Source organism: Choloepus didactylus, chromosome 16 (genome assembly GCF_015220235.1).
Source record: "Choloepus didactylus isolate mChoDid1 chromosome 16, mChoDid1.pri, whole genome shotgun sequence".
NCBI lineage: Eukaryota > Metazoa > Chordata > Mammalia > Pilosa > Megalonychidae > Choloepus > Choloepus didactylus.
Genome location: NC_051322.1, coordinates 57,294,245 through 57,311,570, shown reverse-complemented (window position 1 = coordinate 57,311,570; position 17,326 = coordinate 57,294,245). Strand labels below are relative to the sequence as shown.

The window sequence follows — 17,326 nt, the reverse complement described above, 5'->3', positions numbered from 1 at the left end:
TCTATAAGGCACCAGGACGTCAGGGGTCCTGGACTCCCAATCCTTAGAGGGTCCCGAATGTGCTTCCGTTGTTCAGACCGTTGTTGGAGCTCTCATTTGGGTGATTCACACCTCCTAACTAAGGCTCTATAATTCCACGGGTTACTGTCTATTCTGTACCATCCCTAAGTGGTGAGTTTGATGTCTGGAATTACCAAAGTCATTTATAGTCAAATCCAGTGACTACTGAATGAGGTAGGGATCAAGCAGAGTAATAGTGTTCAGGGACAAGCAAATAGATTAAAAAAAAAAAGTCCTAGAAATATAAACTTTTACGACTGTGGGATGGGTTGGTTGGTTGGTTGCTTTTCTACACAGCTTTAGTGTTGATTCCAAAAGGAGCTCCAGAGATGTTTCGAGCATGAGCAGGCCCTCTAGCTTCCCAAGGAGATGACTTTAAAAATGCAGTACTTGCTGGGTGCAGAAGGCCTTGGGCGTGTGTTTTGAAAACTCATTAGTCATGCTGTCCATTAAAGGCCAAATAAGGGAGCCCTTGGTCTGTGGAATGCCCCTACACTGGGATGATTGCTCAAGAAAACCCAAGAACCCCTTTTTCCTCTCCATACTTGGGGTGGCCTCTTTCTTTTCTCCCCACACAGCTAACTCCCTTTCTCCTTTTTCCCTGATTATCTTATCTTTGGCCCAGAGAGAATTGCTTCCACATTTTATTTGTTCTTGCTGAGGTTGTGGGAGACAGCTCCCTAATGTGGTGCCACACAGCTAGAAAGTATTGGTCTGGGGTGGCTTTGACCAGCTAGCACTGTCATCAACTAGGGAGTGTTGACAGGTTCGAGTGCACAGGTTGCACCCCCTACCCACTAAATCAGAACACCACAGGGTGGGAGCCAGACAGCAGTGTTTTTTTTAGATACGCAGCAAACTTTGGAAACTGCTGTAACGGGGAGATTGTCCTTTGAAAAGTGAGTGTGTACATCTGTCCATGGCCACAGCAAACCCATCTGAAACCTTGGAGGAAAAGTGATGTACTAGAAAGAGCATTGGCTACAGGACCTTGGGCAAACCATTCCCCTACGCTGGGCCTCAGTTTCCTCATCTGTAAAATAGGATGATAATAGTAATACTTACAGGGTCATCTGAAAGAATGAAAGAGAGGATGTGTGCAAGTCTATAAATTGGGAGGTGCTACATAAATGCTTGTTGTTATTTCTGCAGCTCGTCCTTACATAGAAAAGTATTCACTTCTGGGTGGCCTTGCAGGGTAGCTGGGTGACTCTTGTGGCATTAATTCTTGAGTTACCAGGAATAAACCTGAGAGCTGTTTAGGACGGGATTTGTTTCTCCCTTCCAATAAAGTAGGTGACTGTTTAAAAAGAACCCAGCAGCCAGAACCCAGGGGAGCCACTCACTGTCCTGCACCGTGAGGGTTGGTCCCTGCTTCTTGTCTGACCTTCCCGAGGAGCCCGGGAGGCCTTGTGGAGGAGGAAGGGATGTTGGTAATCATCAGTCTCTGGCCTGACTTTGTTCTTCAGTCTCTCCACCCCATTTGGGTTTCTTTTATTTCAAAATGGTTGAAACCAGGAGAAAACTGCTGTCATCGAAGAGCCCAAGGGAGGGACGAAGTGACACCCGATCCTCCCGCGGGCGGATCATTTCCGTTGGCGACTGTGGTGTTTCATGTGGTAATCATCTAGTCATCGTCATGGCTCTTTTGGGGGGAAACAAAAGCATTTTCTTTGGCTCGTCCTCCCCAGGGATTTGAAGTTGGATGGAGGGAGACAGTCAGCAGGCGCCGTGAGCTTGAAAGAGATCATTGGCCTCGAAGGCGTGGAGCTAGGCGCCGATGGGAAGGTAAGGCTACCTGGCTTTCCCTAAAGGGTTGACGATGATGCCCCATGAAAGGAGGGGGCAGCATGCTAGACCCCAGCCTCCCTCTCCTTGTGGAGGGAATGGCCACGGGCAGATTCCCTGGGCTATAATGCCAACCCTTCCCACCCCACCCTCCCTACCTCCCAGTGAGCCAGTGATTTGATAGAAGCTTGGTTAGAGGTCCCAGAGTACATTTCTTTTTCTGCCAACAATGTTTACAACTGATTGTGCTATACTCACCCCCCAGTATCTCTCTCGCACACACCCCATGCTCTGACATGCTGTGCTGTGGGATAGAGTGACTGCAGTTTGGACATTCATCAAGTGAGGGTGTCAGCAAGCAAGCAGCATTCCTGCTACCCACCTGGGGTCGGTCCAGGAAAGGTGTCCAACTTCCTGTGACCCATGGTCCTGAAGAGGGAAGAGTCCCTCCAGCTTGACAGAGCAGCTGCTGAGCTACAGGGGGCTTGGGTTCCTCTTTCATCCTCAATTCAATGAGCTGCTGACAAAAGTCTGAATGAAAGGTTGAAAGATGAACTTACCCCTTTTTCTGCCGGGTCCCAGGCACTCCTCGTAAACTTGCCCAAAGCCCATTTATGGAGACGATGTAGGGGTTTCTTTGGGGAAGACCTCCCCGGGTAGCTTGCCTGCAGGTGTGGCTGCAGAGGCCAGCAACTACCCTCCCACCAGCAGCTGCTCCCAGCTGCCCACCAGCGTTGTCATCCCCCAGCTCAGGAAGGAGGGTGCAGAAGGGGGAGCCTCACTCGTTTCCATCTTCATTCATAAAGGTGCTATCATAGATAGCATCAGCCAAGAGAACATGGTACAGGTCCACAACCCTTTATCAGACTCTTAGGGCCAGATGTGTTTGGAATTCAGTCCTTGGTGGATCAGAAAGAGGAATGCAGTGTGTGTCTCACACATGACACAACACCCTTGACTGCTTCTGAGATAGTGACATGTTAGATAACAAGGAACTCTTTCTGCAGCATAAACTGAATATTCACACTAAGTGGGAGAAGTTAAAATTATACACAACCTCAAGTCAGTTCACATTAGTTTTGGCACAACTGGGCACAAGTAAGTGCCACAGTAAATTGCGTGTTTCAGATCTCACTGGGTTTTAGAATTGCAAATAGGACAATGTGGACCTGAATTTTGGGTGGCAGCTTCACTTGGTCAAATGCAGCCCTTGCATTGCCTGGGAGTAATTACTTGCCCATTTTTTGTCTTCACCTTTTAGACCGTTTCTTATACCCAATTTCTGTTACCCACAAATGCCTTCGGAGCCCGGAGAAATACCGTAGACTCCATCTCCTCCTTCTCCCAGCTCCGAAACCTGAGCCACCGCAGCCTCTCCCTAGGACGGGCAAGCAGCACCCAGGGGAGCCTCGACACAGGTAATGGGGGCCCTGCTGGGTCTGGGCAGCTTGTGGCAGGAGGTGCCTTGGTGTTCGGAGTGAACCAGGTGTTCCTGCGGAGTAGACGGGAGGGCAGGTGCCCAAGGAGCCAGAGCTCACTCGCAGGCACCATGATTCTGGGGAACACCCGATTTCAGGCCGTGCGGGCTCGCAGTCAGGCCTGCAGGCCATCTTCTCTCTAATTAGACTCCCCAGTTGCCAACACCCCAAAAGCCCACAAGGAGACATGCCAGGGGCTCTGCAACGTGCCGACCCTGCGAGGGTGGCTGGTCTCCCAGCGTCTTGGGGCCACTCAACTCATCTCCACTGTTACCTGGTTCTTTCCAGCCTTTTCCCAGTGCTCAGGCTTGGCTTTCTTCCAAATCATCAGGCCCAATGCACAGGCTCAGGGCTGAGTGGATTTGGCAGCTGAAGGGAGACTTGAGAGTGCCTATATGAACCTTTGCAAATATTGATAATGGGGAGAAAGCTCTTATGAAGCCATCTTCTTTTCTCTCCCGGAGAAACCCCAGGAGATTAAGAAATGACCCAGGTCTCCTCCCAGTGCTGAGTCCTGAAGCCCTGTCCTAGTCTGCAGGTGATCTCTTGTCACTCACAGCTTTTGCCCAGGTGGCCACTCGGGTTTGTGTTCAGGTGACACTGACAAGTTCACACACTCGGGACCGATAGCCAGCCTCGTGGCGTTCACAGCCAGTCCTGCTTCTCAGGCGGCACCACCAGGTTTACCGATTTGATCTGCCACATTCAGCATCTCTCAGCCTTTTTGAAGTTTTGTGCTCTCCTGGGTCAGTGAGATGAATACGTCATTTTCTAAAATGGAAAAAAGTCAGAATGTTAGGAATTTGGCAGAAACCTTTTGGTGGGGGGTGCCCTTCGTCAGTGTCAGAGAGGCCTGATAAAAGTTAGAGCTGGCAGCGTGGTTCTGAGTGAAAAGGCCTGGGCCCTGCCCTTCCGCAGGCTAACTTTACACAGAGCATCCTCCAGGCGCGTCTGGTTCTGAGGGTCCCGGGGCCCCTAATCGTTATTTTGTATGTGACCTTCAGGTAGTAGCCTGGGAGACTTTATGGACTATGATCCAAATCTGCTGGATGATCCCCAGTGGCCTTGTGGCAAACACAAACGTGTTCTCATCTTCCCTTCGTACATGGTGAGTGGCCCAATGAAGTCGGTTTTTCCACCTCAGTCTCTTGCAGCGGCTCTGCCCGTGTCCTAACAGAGGGTCTGCTGCCTGGGGGTGGGAGGCTGGGTGGGGGTCAGGGGCTTGCTCAGAGACTGCTCTGCCTGGGGACCTTTCTGAGGGTCTTGGCAGTGTTGGTTGCTTACGGAAGGACCGGCAGCTGCCTAGAATCCAGGCTAATGCCGGTTCCCTGGCCTGTGTGCCCCTCTCTCAGAGGGGTCGAGGGGGCTGGTGGCCAGTGTCTACACAAGCTCCCGGCTCCAGTCCAGGGAGCCCTCCCTCTGAGAGGGCATGCACGGGCTTGTACGTCCACTGGGGGAGGACCTGGCCCATCACCGTAAGCACCAAGTTCAGGTTCAGCTGTTTCACGTTCCTTGGTCACTGGGGGCCTCAGGGTTCAGTCCAAGCAAATATTTGGCACCCAGGCTCTGGATGACAGAATGATCTCTTGGGAAAGTGAAAGTAGGACAATGTGGGTGTTAAATGCAAAACCTTTCCTTGCTGTTTTTATTTCAGGGACTCTTCCTGTTTTTCCTTTTGTGTAATTTGGTTTTCTGCTTCAGGCTGACCATTTCCCACAACTGGGGCCTGCCGTTTCCCCAGCGCCAGTGGGGACATGGTGAGGTTCCGTATGCTTTTTTTGGGCCCACCTGCCCATCTCAGAGGCAAGCAGAGTCCTGCTGCCATGGGATGGGGGGAGACTGGCTTGCAGGGGAACCCAACTGGCCAGGCCCACCTTGCACAGCATCAGGTGGGAGAGCTCGAACCCAGCAGGACCCTGCCCCATGCCCAGATGTGGCTGGCAGAGCTGAGTACTTCCTCCTTCCCTCCTCCCCAGCTGTGCTGTTCTCAGAAGCCATGGTCCTGGGAGTGGGACAGGAAGGGTCCTTTTTCTTTCTGGGTGCCTGTGTCTGCTGGAGCCAGAGTGGGAACCAGCCCCATGTAGTCAATGGCCCCTGAGTCCTGGCTCTGGGCTTGGGGCTCCTGGCAGCAAGTGGGGATCCCCCACCCCAGCTTCTCTCCATACCCGGCATTCAGCCAGTCACTCCTATCCAGGAATCACCAGGAAGAACTCAGGCCCTTGCCACTTCCCCTAACCATAAATCCTCTTCATGAAGTTGAGCAAATAGCTCAGAAATCATTCCAGGATGCTGCACAGAGTCAGAGCAATTGGTTTTGAATTGCCCCTCTGCTTCCCTGCCCTGTCCTTGTCACCCATCTCTGAACACTGAAAGCGAAACCGGGGCCACGCGTAGGTGAGTTTTTCCATTCCATGACCGGTTCGACTGCATACTTCTACGTGCATCTGTGCTTCCCCCGAGGCCAGAGCAAAATAATTGTTCAAAGAATGACCAGAATCATTGTCCTGGTGAGAAGGGCGGAGCATCTGGAAGGTTGCATTTGTCTGAGCATAGGGATTCTTTACAGTATTTGCTGCTTTATTTAAGGAAGTTGAGCGGGAAACTGTGGCTTGGGTGGTCCCAGCGAGGTGCTCCCAGTTCATGGGTAGGAATCGGGCACTGAGCCTGCAGCTCCCTCTCGCTGTGCCTGGTCGTGCCTGAATCCCCCTCATTCAGCAGTCCGGGGCAGAACTGCTGACATAAGGGGAGGACACGGCGATGGTTCCTTGGGCCAAAACTTTAACCTGTTTCCAGGTAAACAAGAATGACTGTGCACTGCTTTTGATTGATGTTGGGATTTGGTGGGGAGCTCTTTTGTAGACGTGTCTGGCGATAACCTCCATCTCCCATTTGATCACCCTGTTGTCTCACTGGTACCAGATCTGACTTTTTTTTTTTTTTCCTTCTTTAAATGATTTCATTTTAAGTGCTAAGGTTGTGTGTAGGTGTATGACTTTTTCCTCCTTGGAAACGTGCTGAGCTGATTTGCCTAGTCAGCACATATGTTCTGCCCTCCTCATTTCATGTTCCTGAATGGATCGCTTTTCATTGCACCACGTTGAAGCTATCGTCTGTGCTCCCCGTAACAGTCCATTTTTTTAGAAAATGAAATTGTCCATGAGGTGCTTTTGCCTGGCCAGCTCCAAACGATCTATGTCTCCTCCTAATCCGGCTGTGGGAAAATGTGGGAAATTGGCTTCTCAGCATTCTCATTCAAGCCGTGAGCGTGCACATCACAGAGCCCACACCCAGCTCCCCGGCGACCCCCTCCCCTCCTGCAGGCCTTCTTACAGGGCCGTGCACGTGGATTTGCAGCAGACCCTTCAGGGCTTAGGCTGGGTTTTTTTTTGTTTTTTTTAATTTTGTTTCTAGTTTGTTTCCTGTATTTTCATGTGTGGAGTAGCAGGTATAGGGTATCTAGCATTCACCCACTCTGCAAATATTGACTGTGGCCCTACTGTGCGCCAGGTCCAGAACTGGGTGCTTGCTTTTATAGTGGAGGACAAAGGACCCCTATGCCCTTCCTTCTTGGCCTTGTAATGGAGAGGGGAAGTTAGACAGTAAACAAGAAACCAGGCACGCAGTCATGTGGAAGGCAAGGAAGGAACCAGCTTGGAAAAGTGGTACAGGGAGGTGGGAGGGCTGGAGGTGGCGGAACCCCAGAAGCATTCGAGGAAGGCTCCCCCAGGGAGGCAGCGTTTCGGCTAATGCCAGGTTCTGGTAGGGAGACCCCGTGTGGGAATGATGTTGACTCTGGGTAAAACTGATGTTTTTAACAGAAGTAATTGCCCTTCCACTCACACGTGTGCACACGCACATGCATTGGTGGTACGTGGGAATGAAGCAGCTGACAGCCCCTCCTCCCTGCCAGCTGACACAGGCCCGGGAGCTGCGCTTGTGGAGGCCGATGATGGGGAGAACCACAGGGCTGTGTGACCCCAGGCGTGAAGGACCCCTTGGAGGGTCTGGGGCCCCCCAGGTGGGTGGAGGAGCTGTGCGTAGACACAGAGCCAGCTTCATTTCACTCCTTCCTGCTGTGGTGTGAACCATCATTGCTGGCAGCCCCCTCCTCCTTTCCCTACCTCCACCCCTAACTCCCCCAGCTTTTCCTCCATGCTCTCCAGGGCTTCCAGCTCTAGCCTGGGCTTGGGCACAGGGGCAGAGAGCATGTGTGCTGGATCCAGCCTGGTTGTGTGTGCAGTGCCACCCACCTCCCTAAATATCTGCACCTGAGGCTCAAGGGCTCTGGAAAAATCCTGGATGCAGGGGCAGTACCCCAATTTGCAGTTTTCCTGCTGCCTCCTGCCTGCCTGTCTTGGCCCTTGGGCTGTTGGAATTAGGCCAGCCTAGCAGAGGCCCAGACCTGAGAGCTGGGGGCTGTTGTGTGGTATTTGGGGTGTCCTTTTCCTATAGAATTTCACGGTCTGGCAACCAAGCACCAGGCGGACTAGCACTGGGGTGTGTGTGTGGCCGCTGCAGAATCAAGCAGCAGAGTGATATGTTAACCCTATCGCATCAAATCCTGCTGCAGCCTTTATTTTCCTCTGTTCATGTTAACATAATTGACATATGATAAAATGCATCCATTTTAAATGTATAGTTCCAGGAATTTTATAACCACCGCTCTAAGATAAAGAACATTTCCATCCCCTTAGAAAGTTCTGTCCTGCTCTGCCCACCCCGTCTCCCTGCAGAATTGCCATTGTGATTTCTACCACCATAGAGGAAACGTGTTCTGGAACTTCATATAAGGGAATCATACATTTTCCATATACGGATGCCTCTTTGGTCTGTTCCTTTCACACGGCTGATCTGTATGAGGCACCCGTGATGGATTTTAGTTGGTGCTCCATGGTATAGACATAATATGGTTTATTTGTCTGCCTTCCTGCCAGTGGGCATTTGGGTGGTTTCCAGTTTGGGGATATGAGCACTGCTGCTAGGCACATTCTTGAGCATGGCTTTTTGTAGCCATACATTTTCATCCTTCTTGGGTAAATACCTAAGAGTGGACTTTCCGAGTCACAGAGTAGGTGCTGTTAGCCAGCCGGGATGGAGTGGGATATATCTTCATTCATGTTTGTTTGAAGTGTAATATTAAAGGGCCGCGCAGTGCCGCAGACACTGCGCAGTTAGCACACGCTTTAAAGTCAGAGGGTTCCAGAAGTGAACACTTATCTGTGTCGCGGAAGCCTGTGATTACCAAGCTCAAGCGGGACCCTTTCAAAATTGGCTTCGCGTTAGTAGTACATGTGTGCTTTTTTAGCTTTGATCCCCACGAGTCGCTCCCACTATTACCCATTGAGAAAAGGCGAAGATGAGATTTGAACTAAAAAAAAAAAATCTTTTTTGGGGACAGGGGCAGACACAGAATCTGAATTGCAGCTGCAGGTGGCGCCAGCACAGCCCCCAAACTAAGGGCACCTTTCTCCGGGGCAGAGGGGCTGGGAGGCCTAGGGTCAGAACCCAGCCTCTCCTGCCCCCTGTGCTGCTGGGTTATATAATTAAAGGCTCATTAGAAAGTGCTTATTTATCTTAGGACATGGCAGGGGAAGTCAATAGTGGTTTTTCTTTTTCCCTCCATGGGTGTGGAGAGCAATTAAGAGAAGAAAGTGAGAGAGAAGGCTGAGAGGACGCCAACAGAATTAACGGCTACTTGCATGGATTTCTGAGTCCTTGTCATCAGAAAGAAAACCAACTGACATCCTAATCCAAAAATGAAATATTAGCTTTACATTTGACCGAAGATGTTGTGACATCTTTCTTTCCTTTCTATGTATGTGTCTCAGATTATTTTGATAATCACTCCACAATTTTTAATGCAACATTCCGTACATAGTTCATCGGCTTACGCTCTGAAGCCACTGGTTTTTTTTTGTTTTTATTTAATTAAATTCAGTTTTATTGAGATACATTCACATACCATACAATCATCCATGGTGTACAATCAACTGTTCACAGTACCATCATATAGTTATGCATTCATCACCCCAATCTATTTCTGAACATTTTCCTTACACCAGAATCAGAATCAGAATAAAAAATAAAAAAGAACACCCAAATCATCCCTCCATCCCACCCTATTTTTCATTTAGTTTTTGTCCCGATTTTTCTGCTCATCCATCCATACACTAGATAAAAGGAGTGTGAGCCACAAGGTTTTCACAATCACATTGTCACCCCTTGTAAGCTACATTGCTGTACAATCGTCTTCAATAGTCAAGGCTACTGGGTTGGTGTTTGGTAGTTTCAGGTATTTACTTCTACCTATTCCAATACATTAAAACCTAAAAAAAAGGGTTATCTCTATAAGCATGAGAATGTCCACCAGAGTGACCTCTTGATGGAGCCACTATTTTTGAAGCTGGCATGTAAGAGTGCTGTCTCAGGGTGTGTGGGCTCGGTGCCACACCCACCTAGGCTCATGTCAAGTGGATGGAGACACTCCTCCAGCAGTTTCTGTAAAATCAGGTAAGGACTTAAGAGATCTGAACCATGAAGGTGCTTTATGCTGCTGGTAAATCAGCATGGTGGAGCAAAGGCAACTTTCCATTTGTTTCTCTGTCTGATTCACAAACCATTTTGGTGAGGGAAACTAAAGAGCTCCTCTCCTAATGGGAAGGAGGGAGAATACATCCAGGATTATAAATTTGGAATTCAATGGGTAAAAATAACAACAAATGTATCCCGAGGCTGAGTGGGCCCTTGCTCATTCCAATGGTTTCCCTGTGATTTACTGTCCTCTTAGGGAAACAGATTAAATGCACAGAACAGCTGAAATGCCCATCTGTTTGTGGTTAGACAGATATAGTCCAGGGCTGCTGCTCTGCTTTAATTTCCTTAGCAAGCACATAGCATCTGCCTTCCCAGTGCCCGGCTGAGCTCGGAACGCTGCAGGATATCAGCGGAGGGCCCAGTTTTGCAGTGGATATTGGTGCTGGAGGGAATAGCAGAGATCTCAGCATGATATTACGCCTTCCTTAAACAGGCTCAGAGAGGTCTTCCCGCTTGCTTGTGGGTTACAGGTGTCTTTGGGGGGTGGGGTGGAAACAAGCTCCCTTGGAATGTTCTTGCTCCCAGGAGGTTCACTGACCCAGACGAGAACAGTAGCAGGGCCAAGAGCAAGCTCACGGCAATTTCTAGGGAGACAGGGAGGGCAGGAGGCCAGTGCTCTCCTAGGCCCGCAAAGTGAGTCTTTTATGTTGTTTCTGTTGGAATTAGACCAGCAGCCCATCAGCTCTGAGCCTCTCACTGTTCTCCATGATTGTTATCAGGGTCTGTGTAAGCCCTCCCCACCTGCCGCCTCGGTTTCCCCTCTCCTGTTGCTCCCCACCTTGCAGAGCCTTCACTTTACAGCTTCATAACTGGTACCCTGGGCCACAATGGGACTCAAGTTGAGGTCACCTCTTGTGATGTCAGGCTTTTGTTTGATTTAAAAAAAAAAAAAAAAAAAAAATTTGCCCCAGTGGCTCTGAAATAGCTGTGGTAGAATCTTCCAGCTAAATAACTAAGTTATGGTCTTATCTTCTTTTTCTGTTATCTCAGAAATGATTTGTGGGTGTCAGGCTCCACACTGGGCCTTCCTAACTCTGCGTCTTATCTCTGGAGGGGCGGGCTGGTCTCCTCCTGCTGACCTTCCCCCTCTTCCCCTGTATGCAGCTGTGCACATACAGCTTCCCTGCAGCCTGACAGCTGCAAGAAAGTGCAGTTCAGCAGCCTCTCGCCCCAAGAGCAGAAGTGCCACCTCTGCAAAATGCACGCGCCTTGGGGCTGGCGCCTGCCCTGTGACCTAGAATTAGGTACAATTGAAAGCAGTGGTCACTTAGGCTGTCCCAGACCAGGAAGGAACCACAGTCTGTTTAATTAGCCCTTTGATTTATAGCAATGTGCATCGACAGAACCCAGCAGTGCAAGCTTTCATAAGCCATACAGTTAGACTGGCAGGTGAGAGGACAAAGCACTGGCCTAACTTTTCATCTATGCTCTCTGAAGCCAAAAAAAGAGACCCTGTGATCCGTTCCAATCCCATGCCTGCATCTCAGCCTCAGGTTACTGCCTCCTCAGCCTACCCCTCCCTGCCAGGCCTGGAAAAGAGGCCGGTGGGCTTGGGAGGTCCAGTCTCTAAAGGGTGTCCTAGGGCTTCTGTAGGAGGATCAGAGGAATCATGGTGGCCTAACCACCCCAGAGGATACCAGGACTCAGAGGACAGAGAGGACTCGCGTCTCCTCTGGAATCTGCCGGAGGCAGCCCTGGGCTTGAAGGGTGATTCATCCAGTGCCCAGAATGTGGCAGGTCAGGCCAGCACAGTCGGCCTCAGGGTCCGGCATGTGTTGCACGTCCCTGGCTGACTGGTGATTTGAGAGGCCACCCACACAGCTGGGTGCGAGTGGAAATGGGAATAGCCACCCCTCCTCAATCTGCTAGTGTTCTGAGCTGTCAACAGAGAGAGCCTTTGTGTTCGCTGAAACAGCCAGATGAGAAAACTGAGTCCCAGAGAGGTTAAGCAACTTGCACCAGGTTGCCCAGCTAATGTGTGGCAGACCTGGGACTCAAACCCAGGAGTTCTGGCTCCAGAGCCTGCTTCTCATCACTGAGGTGCAGCACAGGGAAGCAGGGACAAAAGCACGAGGAAGAGAGAGCGTCTCAACAAACATGGGTGGAAGGAAGAAGGAAAAACACGGAGCACGAGCGGCACTAGTAACACTTTCTCCGAGACCTAAGCCTGGTGCAGAGCTGGGGTCAGTGATGAGACACAGCAGGGCAGAGTTTGGCAAGGCCAGCAAGCACCTTCATCACTATTGAGCACACTTTTGGCAGCCCAAGGGATTCAGAAACTGCCATACACTGTTTACCACCATCTTGCCTTCTTGAGTTTCATTGCCCAGAAAGCAACCTTCACCCCCAGAGCAGATTTAAGCCCCCACCCTGGAAAGGCCTCCAGCACTCCCCTGTCACACAGCCTCTTCCCTACAAGCCTTGGAGTTTCCCAAAGCTGGACGCAGCTGCCCCATGCCTTCCCTGCTGGAGCACTGCACTCTATGTGCTTCCTCCCTTCGCCATGCCCCTCTTGGGGACAGGGAGGCCACAGCTACCAGCCACAGGGTGATCAGGAAATTGGGGACCATGAAGAGAGAGGCTTCTAGTACGATGAGATGCAGCCACAGCTGCCTAGCCGAGGAGAGCATTAGGAGTTTAGAGCCCAAGAAACAGCATCTCTGGACCAAAGATGGAATTGCACAGAAATTTCAACCCAAAAATGTATTAGATCTAGTTTAGAAAAGAAAGTATAGCCAGAAGAAGACCAGACAGATGAGTGGGAAGGTCAGGGTGACAGCAGGCCCTCTGCTTGGTGCCAGGAACCATCACAGAGGATGCAGCCGCAGCTGGACACCCCGCCCCCCAAACAGAAGGGAACGGGTCAGGGTGCAGAATGCCCTGCTGCACCTCCAGACAACAGAGCTGGAGCTAGCAGACTTCCACCACTCCAGCCCTGGGCCGAGTGCCCACAGCCTCAGCTCTGTGACCCCCTCCACCGATTCTCCAGGGACCAGCATTTCTGCTGGTCTCCTTACTAGCAGACACAGGCCCTAACACCAAAGCCCAAGAGCTGGAACAGACTCCTAGTAAATCGGGGCCTCTCCTGCAAGGCTGGGGTGGGCCGAGCCCCTCCTTGCCCTGCCTTGGAGGCTGCAGGCTGGAGTGATCCGGGGGATACAACAACTCAGCTCAAAGCTAGGATTGGTCAGGAAATGGAGTGTAGGGGTCCAGGGCCAAGATCTGGTGCCCTAGCAGGCTGATACTATTTGTGCTTTTTGGGGAATCAAGCTCTTCCCTCATCCCACATCTCCCTGCTGTGGGAAAAAAGTACAAGGTGTGCATCTAGATACAGTTCACGTGCAAAGTGCAAAGTCCACTCGTGCTTGTGTGAGAAGAAGGGTTGAACACAGGCACTGAAGAGCTTGTAACCTCACTGGAAAGGCGGATGCAGCAGGTGAAGAGGAGACTTCAGGAGCACTTCTCAAAGCCATGCCGCGGAGCCAGGCCGCCAGAGGCCCCTGCCTCGCTGCCTCTGACCAGGGCACTGCCTGCTGAGCTGGGAAACTGGCACCAGCTGCCAGCTCCAGGACCTGTGACCACTGCCACAGTGAGAAAGCTGCACTTGCTGTGGTCTACACTGGCGAAATGGAAGCCCCTACCTTTACGCTTGACACCCAGAGCTGGTGACAGGTCACTGGGAGTCCCACTGCAACTTCCCTTGCCAGCAGAAGCACAGCTGCCACTTCCATTCTGTCTTCTCGCAGAGTACATCCGATAGGAAGACCCAAAACTGTTTGAATCCAAGCAGCAAAGGAGTCTGGGAAACATAGCTGCTTGCTCTCCAGACTCTGCAGTAGAGTTTGCTGCCATCCAAACCATGGTGTAAAATGAGGGTGATGACGGGGAAAGCAGCCTGAGCATGTGGGATTAGGGAGAAGGTCCTACAGAAGTCCTATTACATGCTGACCCGTGAATGGGTGTTCGCCAAGCAGGAGAATCTGATTGGCAAGTCTGGAAGCCTCTGTGAGCCTAAAGAGCACCTGGGAGAGTTGTCACCCTGCAGATCCCAGGCTTCACCCTCAGAGCCTCTGATTCAGCAGGATTGGAGCGGAGCCCAGATGTGCTACTATCTCCCCCTTTTGTGCTTATGATAAACTTTTCCAGTGTCCTTCAGGTACATTCTGTTCTCTTTTTGATCTTCGAGATAAACCAATGAAGTAGCCCCGTCAGGTTTTCTGCGTGTCATTTCAGAGAAGAAGGTGGTGAGGCTAGGGGAGGTTGAGCAACTTTCTCCAGGTTGCTCAACCTGCTGGAGGTGGCGCAGGGGCTGAAGGCCAGGCCTGACCACCACCCAGAACCCTCCCATCTTCCAGGCGTGTTCTGGGTCTGTGAGTACACAACTGTTCTCCACCACTCAGTTCAGTCAGAGCAAGAGAAGAAAAGCAAGAAAGCCGTGTGTGTGGCCAGCTGGGAGCAGGATTCCAAGCCTGGCCCTGCCTGCAGCTAACTGAGCTCCCGGGACGCCATGCCACCTCTCTGGATCTCCATGTCCTCATGGTAGAGTAAAGTGGGTAGAATGGCTTACAAACTTTTTTTGGTAGTGGAAGCCTCCTTTGGAGAGAAGTTTTGCATGTATCTATGTATAAGAGTTTAGAACAGAGCTGCTCAGGCAGCTGCAGGGGGAGGACCCAGGAGCCCTTCTTCCCTCCCCATCTGCCCCCCAGGACACCCCCTCCAGGCACTTAAGAGCCCAGTTTGAAAACCTGAACGCTGAGTAAGCAACCAGATGTCCCTCACTTCGGGCTCCCAGTGATTCTGCCCCCTCAAAGGCAGCCTGCTCATGTCATTACAAACCGCATGATTTGTGAGCAGGAGGGGCCATCTTGGGAGTTCAGGGTACCTGGGATGGGGGTGGGAGGAGTGCATGGGGCAGGGAATTGAGGAAACAGAAGAAATGGCTGTGAGCCCCAGCATGAGGCAGACACATGCAATTTGGTTCCCTTTCTGCTGCCTGTTTCCTAAATGAAAACTTCGTTCAACCCAGAGGAGAAAGCTGTTCCAGATGAAATAGAGCACTTCTCAGAAATAAAGCACCCTTGGGGAGCTGCCCTAGGGTAGCAGCGGCTCTGCCTCCATAAAAATCCTGTGTGCCGCTCCCCTTCCCATCCACAAGAGCAGCCTTGCACACGTGTGCACACACATGTCCACACACTAGGGACCTCACAGCTGGGTTGCCACTTCCCTGCTCCAGCAAGGCATATGGCACTGGCAGCTACTGAAACGGGCCCATCCTTGAACTGCTAAGGCGGACCCTTCCCAGGTGGGCCAGGAACGCCATCCAGCCTTAGAGCCATGGAGGCCAGTTCTGAACAATTTGGGTGGAATGGCTTAAGTCATCGTTGCAAGGATTTGCCGTCACTCCCCAGAGAAACAAAGGTATGTGCTGCCTATGTGCCTGCTCTTGGTTATTAGACTCCAACAGCATTCCACAGACCTGTTTTAAAATCATGTCAAACCGAGTGTCTTATCCATGGAGGAGCACAGAGACAGCCACCAGCGTTTGCCAGAGTGGCTGGAGGCTGCATCTTCTGCAGAGGGCCGAGCCTCTGCCTGAGAAGGTGTTCATGGTGGACAGTCCGTCCCAATCTGGAGATGCTCGTCTGCGGCTTTTCCTGAGTGAGTCACTGCCTCAGGCAGCTGGCAAAACACCGCGCATGTCCTGGCTCTTAGAAGCGTACCCCTGAAAAGGAGGGATGAGACTAACCCGGGTGGGACCCTGCAAAGGCCCGTGTGTCATCTGGAGTTAAATAGCACAGAGCACAGAGAAGCAACGAAGACTGGAGTATCCTTGAAGACAGAATTTCCCAAAAGGAGGAGGGGCGAGGAGGGGAACCTCAGGGGCTAAGGGCTAACACTTAAGCATGTGCTGTATGAGCTCTTCTCTTGTAATTCTCGAAACTGCCGTATGACGTGGGTACTGTTCCTGTTTTCATTTTACAAACGGAGCATGAGGTTTGAGGAAATTTAAGTGTCCCACATCCTGTGTTCCTAAAGCACTGCACGGCATGAGCAGCAGGCTGAACTGCACGAACTGTAAGAGCCACTCTGCTCCCTGTCAGGGGCTGACTGATGGCTTAGAGGCCAGGTTTCCTCCTGGTGGCTGTTTGTTCTTCCTCCACCCTCCATGCTTGCCTCCGTCCCCTCGGGCTCCTGGATTCAGTGGAGCCCTCGCTGGGCCATCCGAGTTTTCCCACTGCTCCAGTTTTAGAGGTTGTAAATTGGTCATAGCATACACACGATTATGACACAGATACCCGCATTTTAAGGAGTGACCTGTGTCAACTCATCTGTTTCAGACCACAGTAATTGACTACGTGAAGCCATCAGACCTCAAGAAGGACATGAACGAGACCTTCAAGGAGAAGTTCCCTCACATTAAGCTGACGCTCAGCAAAATAAGGAGGTACGTGAGGATCTACGGCCATTGGAGCTTTCCCTCCAAACCCCTCTCCCAGAATGCACCAAGCTCATACTTTGTAGGGCAGTCCTTTCCACTGTTCCAGAAAAGTGGAACATGGTCAGGTTCAGTAACGAGAACTGTCCGAGGCCTGCTGATCCGAGACTGGATGTGGTGGGGGAGCCAAGGGCAGGACAAGGTCGCAAGCTTGACACAGATTGGACACGGGTCTGAGGTGGAAATCATTTCATCTGATCTGCCCCTCACCAGTTCAACAAGGTGTATGTTGTTGAAAATTCAGAGAGAGCAAGAAACATTCAGTTCCCTGCTTTCTCAAGTGTCAACAAAGCAAAAGAGAAAGGAGTTGGTAGAAGAGGGTTTGAGATAACCCTTCACCCACAAAAGTCCATGGAGAGGTGACAGACTGTCTTTATACAGTCACCAAAACAGAGTCGGGTCCATATTTCCCCTAAAACTGATTGGATCAACTTTGTGGTGACCCAAATCAGCCCCCACCCGCAAGTAGTCAAAACGACGGGCTCTAGCAGCCAGGGAGGAGCTGTCTGCAATAGCAAAGTGTGTGTGTGTGTGTGTTTTCTAATGGGGGTAAAAGTACCCCAATGTGATGGACTATATGCCAACAGTCACATGAGTACTTTGATACTGGCATGTTCCAAGCCAAAGAGGTGATGAATTTAAGTACTCCCCTTTGTTCATTTGGTGGGTGGCTTTTGTGAGCACACTGGCTGGAGGGCTTTAACAGAACCCCTTTACCTAGTTGGTGAATGTAACTGCTATCTGGCAGGGCCTATACCAAATGCCTAATTGTCTCCTATAATTTTCTCTGGAATGATCCTACTTCCCCACATGGCTTCCCTCTTTGGCTTTGCGCGGCTCTCCTCCTGGGTTCCAGAGGGGCTCTCAGACACTCGTGTCCAGTATGGCCCTTTGCACCCCAGGCCATTCC

The 17,326-nt window shown here is 51.1% G+C and overlaps 1 protein-coding gene across 2 annotated transcripts in view; it reads left to right on the top strand.

Annotated features, from left to right (window-relative positions):
* CABLES1 (Cdk5 and Abl enzyme substrate 1) overlaps positions 1–17,326 on the top strand; it is a 111,150-nt gene that overhangs the window by 89,732 nt on the left and 4,092 nt on the right. For both annotated transcript variants that reach the window (XM_037805965.1, XM_037805964.1), the window contains 4 exons: positions 1,752–1,848; positions 3,110–3,266; positions 4,331–4,434; positions 16,259–16,365. In XM_037805965.1, the coding sequence (XP_037661893.1) occupies positions 1,752–1,848; positions 3,110–3,266; positions 4,331–4,434; positions 16,259–16,365 (465 nt within the window). The remainder of the gene's footprint in view (positions 1–1,751; positions 1,849–3,109; positions 3,267–4,330; positions 4,435–16,258; positions 16,366–17,326) is intronic.